General features: G+C 43.0%; 1 protein-coding gene across 1 annotated transcript in view; it reads right to left on the bottom strand.

The window, feature by feature from the left end:
• Positions 1-7,339, bottom strand: part of LOC129200612 (ATPase family AAA domain-containing protein 2-like) — a gene marked incomplete at its 3' end in the record, with an annotated part of 55,446 nt that extends 48,107 nt beyond the window's left edge. Inside the window, 6 exon segments of the mRNA XM_054811923.1 lie at positions 2,077-2,161; positions 3,140-3,227; positions 4,657-4,810; positions 6,131-6,141; positions 6,694-6,747; positions 7,259-7,339. Coding sequence (XP_054667898.1) covers positions 2,077-2,161; positions 3,140-3,227; positions 4,657-4,810; positions 6,131-6,141; positions 6,694-6,747; positions 7,259-7,338 — 472 coding nt within the window.
• Positions 7,340-8,579: the final 1,240 nt, after the last annotated feature.

The raw sequence follows: 8,579 nt of genomic DNA on the forward strand, positions 1-8,579 counted from the left end.
TGTCACAAAGGCACGAGCTTTTCTGCTCCTCTAGTCCTTCCCCTTGTTCCACTCACTTTCTTTACACTAACACACCTTCCTCACTCCTTCTTGGCACACTTTTCATTCTAAAAGTATATTTTAGTTTTTTCCCAATTTAAAATTCCAGAGTTATCACTTTGATCACAAATGAACTGCCCCATACTCTTATTTCCCTTTCAACATACTATTTGTAATTACTTTCTACAAGTCTCTCCTGCCCAACACCTCGAGATCCACACACTTGAACCAAGCCATACAGTTCCTCCCTCTAGACTGCCCATACCTTGTATTAAAGCTGCTCTTATTGAAGCCTTGACTTGATATTCTCCTAACTAGATCTCCAAATGAGTCAGCTGTCCTCCCTTACCAGTCAAATGTCCTCGGCACACTCGGTCATTTCTTTTTGGTAATGCCTTGCTCTACCTGGGCTTCTTTAAGTCAGCCTCTCGCTGGACTCCTGCTGTGGCTCCAGGTGTTCTCTCACTGCTCTACGAGGAGGTCTGGTCACCGAGGTACGCACCCGGGAGCCACAGGCTAGGTCTGAACTAATGACAGGCTGAACAACAGGCCTGAAAACAGGCCACGGACTGTTCGCTGGCCTGATCGGGATTAGGAACAAGATCACCCCAGTGCTCATTAACACCTGGACATCTAGCTTGAACCTTTTTGTAGGTCTCCGTTGCCAGTCATTAAGTCGTACACAGGCTGTGTAACACATACAAGATAACGCCCGCACTGGAGATTGCATAAATCCCCTCTCGTTCAAGTTCTGATAGTCTGATGGTCAGACAGGTGACCAGACGCAGGGCACAGGCAGTACTGACCAGCAAACTATTTACATGTGACTGGCCCGTTTTATCCCCTTGCCCCTCTATTTTCCTACTCTTGTTCCTCACAAAGTCACCGGAACGCCTCCCGTGTTCCTGCCCTTAAGATCCCTTAAGTCCTGCGTGAACTGCTTTTCCCCTGCATCCCACAAAATGCCCCACTGCTGGGCAGTAACCCCCTAGTCCAAAAGGTGATATGCAGAGCTGCCCCCGATGAATCCTCCAGATAGGTTTCCCGCCCGGATGCTGGGGCTGAGAGCTCTGATGGGACAGACAGCCCTGGGAGAGGCCCAGACAGGGTGGCTGTTCCTCCTCGCTTTGATCTGGGTGTCTGCCATTGCACACCCACGCGCTCCTCCGGGCTTGTGCAGATAGGGCTTTGATGGACTGATGGCCTTGGGAGTAGCCCGGCAGGGTGTTATGTGGGCTCCCCCTCCTGCCACTGTCTCTCTGAGCGAGTGTGCAGAGGAGGTCTGTCACAAAACCTAACACTGATCAGCTCAACTACTGCCGCATCCTTTTCTATCCTTAAGTACAGTCTCGCCCCATTCTGTTCCATCCAGAAATCTCCTACAAGGATTGTTGGACTGACTGCCTTAATCACAACTATCCTTCTCCTTAAAACCTTAGAGGTTCTTCCCCCTCACTTCAAACATAAAGTTAATATGGCCTTTTACAATTTCACCTTATTCCTCATGTTATTTCCCACTGAGTGCCGGGATGACAGCTCCTAATTACAGGCCCAGACAGCAGCTTCCACCGACTACCTGCTAAACACAAAAATGAACACCACTATCTTCTCCCCTGCTGATCGTCACACTCTGGAGGAGCTTTCCATACTCATCTGGCAGCCTGCCTGCCTGCCTGCCTGAAAATTCTTGCTGCGCTGCTCAAAACCGTGAAAACTGCCATGCTCCTGCTGCAGCAAGATCACTCTTTCTCATTCTGAGGAATACTGTCCATTTCTCTCTATTCCCACCCGTCCACAGCCATCTGTTGCCTTTTATCTTGTCAGCATTTTGGAAAAGCACTGGTTTTTTTTCCTCTGAATACCTGTTCTGAGCTCACTACAGTGCAGCTCTAGAGTCCGTGACTATGGCTTGTAATGTCAATAGCAACACAGATTCTTTTAACAGAAGAAAAATACTCAGTAGTTCAGCTCATCTCAATTGTTTAAGACAAGGCTCTTGGCTAGAGCATAGTAAAAAAAATTTAAACCAGAACTAACCTACAATGCCACCTTGATTATCAGCTATTTCTTTGTCAGCTCTTTGGATTTCTTTCTTTCCTTGTGCATACATATCGAGGTTCTCCTAAATAAAAGAAACAAGAAGGATCAGTCACAAACATGCAGAAAACCTGACATGGGCATATTTAGTGCCTATACAGTAACATTATCAAAGCACTCCATGTACACAAAAGATTAAATTAAGGTACGGGAGAACAGGAACATCATTCTGGCACCCAGGATTAATAACAAGAATTTCTGCTCTAAAATAGGGTTTTGTACATGTGATAGTTAAATACTTAAATACAAAACCGAGTGTATCAATTAATCACAGGTTAATAATCCAAGAACCCAGGAAAAAGCAATTTCTAGCAGATTAAAAAAAAAAACCCAAACCCCACATATGGGCATTTGAGACATGATGTATAAAGTACTATGGACAATTCTGGTTTCATTAAAAAAAAAAAAAAGTAATTTAGATCTAAGCAAAAACCTGTGAAAGCAGGCTATGAAGATGTTTAAAAAACGAAGTGCCTGTCATTCAAAAGGACAGTAGAACTTAATTTATTGAGCAAAACTAAGAGGAAATATGATTGCTGTATATAATTTTAACCTCAGTTCATCTAGGGACAGAGGACTTCTTAAGCTCACAGGCCAGGCTGGCACAAAACCAAACACAGATAAATCAGACATCGACGAATTCAGTTTTTAGTAAGATCTGAAGTGAAAACCCAAGCCCTGAAACAGCTGTTTGTAAACAGCCTCCATTCAAAAATCATAAGGCCATTCAGAAAGTGTAGTATAAGACATGTATTTCAGCACAGTACTGCTTTTTCATGTCTTCTGAAGATTTTTCCTCCACCCACCCTTAGAGTGTATCTGTAGCGTGACCATAACAGTAAGATGTTAAACTATAATTAGAGAGCAAAAACAAATGTTATTGTAGACTACACTATTCTTTGGAATAAGTTATTTCAGCTAAATTAAAATCACAACTAAATAATTTCCCTATGTGGAATACACTACTTATACAAAAATAGTAAAATAGATTAGTATCTCCTACATCGTGGAACACCCCAAGGTCTTCCATCATTCGCCGTCTATGCATCTTCTCCATGTCATCCATTTTTTGCAAGACTGCTTCTGCAGTACTACGACAAAAAGTTGACATGTAAGAACAAAGATAGGCAAGTACAAACAAAAATATTTAAAACAGTACACATAATCAGCATGACATTTTAATAGAGTATGCACAAAGTAAGAGTCGTTGACACTTAACCAAGTTTTTTAACACTACTTAAAAATCAGGTCAAATGTTTACTTTTTTAGAGAGAGAGTTAAAGAACAAGCGATTGAGGATTTGCAGACACTGTTTTCGGGTTTATTTTCCCCTCTCACTGAACACAGTAAAAAAAAAAAAAAGAAGAATCTAATTTAGTAGGAAAAAAAATTCTGAAGATCATAGTAATGTAACAGAAAGAAATTATAGCAGTTTTTAATAGCGCTTAAGTTGCTCTGCATGATAGCATTAAGTCATGTTTAGTTCACAGCCTTCCTCAGACAACAGGTTGCTTATTCTTCTCTCAACTGTAATTTAAGTTTCATGTTGATTTCCCATGACTATATATGCTGGAAAAAACCCCATCCCGCTCCTGTTCCAGTTCACAAACTTTTCAGAAAACAAGGTCAATTTGGGCTTCACAAAGGTCATTAAGCCATGGACAGACAGGCAGAAACACTAGGACTACATCACTTTGGCTGTATCCAACTTTCCTCAGTATCTCAACTCAACCGAGCATTATACAAATATTCATAAGCATGGAAGAAAAGTTAATTAAAAATGAAGGCGCTTCTGATGCTAAGAAAATCGATTTAGAGGGCAAGTTAAATCTACTGAAAGTCACACCGTAAAGTGAGTGTTTTGGTTCACAAGACAACACATAAACCCACCCAGCCCGTACATAGAAGGTGCTCTAGTATGAAGATCTCTCTGCAACTGGCAATCACAAAATGAAGACACCGGGGGCCAATTTAAACATTGGCTGTGCCCAAACTCTTTACACGTGAAGCACTTCCCAAATACATCCTCACACACACACACACACACACACTCCAACCTGGAAGTCTTAAACAGCCACAAGCATCTATTTCCAAAAGACTCGGGTTAAACAGCTTGGCTGCGAAGGACAAAGGCCCACACGTTACCTAAATCACTGTATTAACAATAATTACAGGACATACTGGCACAGGCAGAGGCAGAGGCAGAGGAGGACACCCTACCCTACCTGACCAACAGCAATGGAATGTTAGCAGAGGTTGCTTAACAACATTCCTGGGACCCTGGTGGGACTCTGCAGTGGAGGGCACCTGAGCCCAGCAGTTATCACAAGGCCATATCCTATATGTAGTCTCAGCCTAACCACTGAATACATTTAGCTCTTGCTACCAGGAACAGTAATACCTTTTTCTGTTGTCAAAAGAAGGAGAAAGGTGCTAGCTGATACTATGCCATAGCACAAAGGCTTGCTAGTAAGGCTCATTTTAGTAGCTTTGCAAGATGATGACAAAAATCTCACTCACTTTGTTATAAGTTTGTCAAATAAAACAGATTGATTTGTAGTGGTGTAATGGCTTTGTCAAAGCCTGCAGCTTCGGCGGACCTCCAAATCCCCATTTTCTTCATGGACTTGTTCTGCAGCTTTTGCATCAGCTCTAGTCTTCAGTGTCCTGTTGACTAAAATACGTTAATGTATGAAATATTTTGAGACAGAACATATGTTATTCCCTTTATTTCACCGTTATTCTAGTAAAATGTAAAAAAAATCTGCCGTGGATTTTTTCTTTAAATACTGAATTAGAAGTTATTGTCACGACCACAGCATTCAACTTAAATGACTTATGTTAAAAGCACGACTTGTATAGCAACTTTTTATTAGTCTAGAAAGCCAGTCTGATGAAAACAAACACGCAGTTTTTGTTTCATGCAGGAGGCAAGTTTATTCCAGTTACTTCTTTCTGGAAAAGTGAAAACAACAAATAGGTCTCTCTAAGGTGTTTTCACTCCATTCATGTAAAATTGTACCTGATAGTTTGGTTTTTTAAAAAATGTTTATGTGGGAAGTCTCTTCTTAGGATGCATAGTTTTAGTACACTGTTTAAGCATACATCACTTTCATTTTCTGCATGGTGACACAAAAGCTCTAGAAGATAAGAAATGTCTCCAGATAAACGCCCCAATATCAAAGAGCTCAAACGCTTGCTGCTTTAAAACAACATCTGCCCAGTACTTACCACGCAGCATCCTTTGCCACAGGTTCGTTACTTGCACTATGTCCTGGGTTTGCATGGCAAAGTTTTGGTAGCGGGGCAGGGCTACAGAGGGACCCGCGCTGGAGCTGTCTATTCCTGAAGGACTGCACCCCGTGGAAGGGACCCACGCTGGAGCAGTTCGTGAAGGACTGTGCCCCGTGGGAAGGACTCGTGTTGTGGAGACGGTGGTGGAGGACTGTCTCCCATAGGAGGGACCCCACGCTGGATCAGGGGAAGAGTGTGAGGAGTACTCCCTCTAAGGAGGAAGGAGTGGCAGAGACATGTGAGGAACTGATCACAACCCCCATTCCCCGTCCCTCTGTGCCGCTGGTGGGGGAAAGGAGGGAGAGAAATCAGGAGTGAAATTGAGCCTGGGAAGAAGGCGGGGGGTCGGGGGGGGGGAAGGTGTTTTAAGATTTGGGTTTATTTCTCCTTACTCAACACTGATTTGATTGGTAAGAAATTAATTTTCCTAAGTTGAGTCTGTTTTGCCCATGACTGTAATTGGTGAGTGATCTCTCCCTGTCCTTATCTCAACCCACAAGCCTTTCATTATATTCATCCAGCTGAGGACGGACAATGATAGAGCGGCTTTGGTGGGCACCTGCCCTCCAGCCAGGGTCAAGCCACCACACACTGTCATTAAAATAATTAAGAGAGGTCAGTGAGAAAGTAGAGCACAATTAGAACCTGAATAACTACAGACAAAGTGCATTTCAGGCCCCTTCCCGTGTTCAGCCTGCGCCTGGCAGGATTCTGCCTGCAAATAACAGATTTTGCCAGCTGCCAGCAAGCAGCTTCACGGCACCAAGCCTGTTCGTGTGCTCCGCGCCGCAATTCGGTTCCAAGGTAAATCGCTGAACTTCAGGGACACCTTCCTCATGTCTGTGGGTTTGTGCTTCTCATGACTGAATTACTTTTTAACTCACAGAGAATACTGCAATATTCCCTCCTATTTGCAAGAACGATTGATTTTCAATCAATTTGTGTCCTGCAGACTCCAGAAGATCCATGTCACGAAGAAACCCAAGCCAAGGAACAGGTTCTCCAGTGCCTAAGAGCAGGCTGGGATTCACACTGCGTTCTCCCCAAGCCTGCAAGGAATTAATAGCATATCCTCCTGTTTGCACCTACCTCTCTTCATACAACTCATAGGAAATTCACTGCCTTTGAGGTACCTATTCTCACAACTTCAGCTGATTTTGGCTGATGAGTTCAGAAGTTTTGGGAGCCAAGTTCAATAGAGTGACCAAAGACAATCCTTCTCAGAAACCAGGCTAAAAAGGAATCCTAAGGAATTATCACTACTTACCTTCTTTATATTCTTCTTTTTTTGGGTCTGATTTCGGCTTTGCCAACTGCCTACGTTAAGAAAGAAGACAGAGAAAAGGAGAAAAGAATTGTTGTATTACAATTTTTGTATTATAGCATATCATATCGTATTGCATTGTATAGTTCCCCCTCAAGACTGGGGAACTTCACCAAGTTTACAATCCGGTGCTCCACATCATGCAAAAAAAAGCCTGTGGACCACAAGGATTCAGATGTCTGCTGCATACCATATGCACAATTCCATAAGGACAGACATTTCCTAACCTGCTAACCTTGAAGTCTCAACAGCACAAATAACATCTCAGTAATCAAAGCGGAGGAGAGATCTCAAAGGAGTTGGGAAGAGATACATGTTTTTTATACAAGCAGAAGACTTTTACTAAGAAGAGGGATTCCAGTTCTAAGATACTGGCACTGGTATTAACATAATCGTATCCCTCTGCAGATTTTTAGCTGTAGGTGTATCGTGATGTGACTCGTGCATGCTTTCACTTTTCATTCTAGAAATTGAACAGAGATTGAACACCTAGAAATACAATACCTTGTAAAGTGTCTTCGATTGACGTTTTCACTTAATATTTCCATGCTTTTGTCAAAGCTAGAGTCTGAACAGGGCGGCATGTTTTTTTCTCATTGATCTTAAAGAGTGTCCATTGAAACATCCCATTTTGCCAGAGGAAAATTCCTAGGGAAAATAAAAAAGGAAATAAGAATGTATTTAGCTGAACCACATGTATGGAGTTAAGAAGGAACTTCTGCCTCATTTAGGCAAGTTTATTCTGTAACACTCCTGATTCAATAGTGGTGCAACTAACAGCAGGTAACTTGTACACCAAGAAGGAGCTCTCAGAAAAAAAGCCCAACTTGCAAAGCTAAAGCTCCCCTCTGCCACACTCTTCTTGTGGACAACTTGAGCTTAATATCCTTTGGAAAAGTTATTGCGGCAAAGCCTTTCATATAAACTTAGTGTTTCATTAAAAACCCCCAAATCTTTTATTTCAAAAGTTGGTTCAGAGGAGCAGTCGAGCTTGACTTTGCATGTTCTGGGATTAAAATCTAGCTAGGAGAGTTTCTCTTCCTCTCTCTGTTCCATTTATAACTGCATTCAGAGGCACATGAAAAGATTTCCTTCAAGAGGATGGTATTTGTCCCCGGGAAACCAAAGGGAACTCAAGATACACTTTTTTATGGCTGTTGATCTTGTTCACATTGGCATTTCTGCAAGGAGGGTGAGTACTATCACCTTTCCTATGTGAGGGGGAAAGCTATACCCGTGAGAGGGGGGGCTTGTTCAGTTTGTTCAGCCAACCCAAAGTTTCATTAGGAGTACGCCAAACTAAGTCTCACACCGAAAAGGGCAGAAAACAGACCAGATTCTTTCACTTCTTGACACTAACTTTACCAAGAGGTACTTCCATTAGTAGCTGATGGAGATGATAACAGAAGCGTGAAGAACGCGGCTACAGGAGAGCAATGACGCACACGCAATGCCCTTGCAGTGCCACACAGCGAGAGCTGTGGCCGCCCGCTGCTGGAGGGTCAGCCCTGAGCCACAGAGCTGGGCGATCCTGACGGTCTTCTCTTCAGACAGCCTTGAACAAGTCATCCCCAACGTTCACCGCACAACTGGCCGTGATAAGACAGGCCTTTCGACGAGGAGGATTTCAATCACCTTTCCTTCATCGCTCGTTTTAAAGAGCGCCTCGCTTCCTGCAGTTCTCCAAGCTGGTGGAGCGAGGCCTCGTGGTATGCTTCCCATACCTGGCTTTAAGTTGGGGCATCTGAGATGAAACCCCTGAAGATATTTTATAGTTCTCAGATCCAGCGTAGATGGATGTAACAAGACCTAAAGCTTAATGACA

Source organism: Grus americana, unplaced genomic scaffold (genome assembly GCF_028858705.1).
Source record: "Grus americana isolate bGruAme1 unplaced genomic scaffold, bGruAme1.mat scaffold_348, whole genome shotgun sequence".
Lineage (NCBI taxonomy): Eukaryota > Metazoa > Chordata > Aves > Gruiformes > Gruidae > Grus > Grus americana.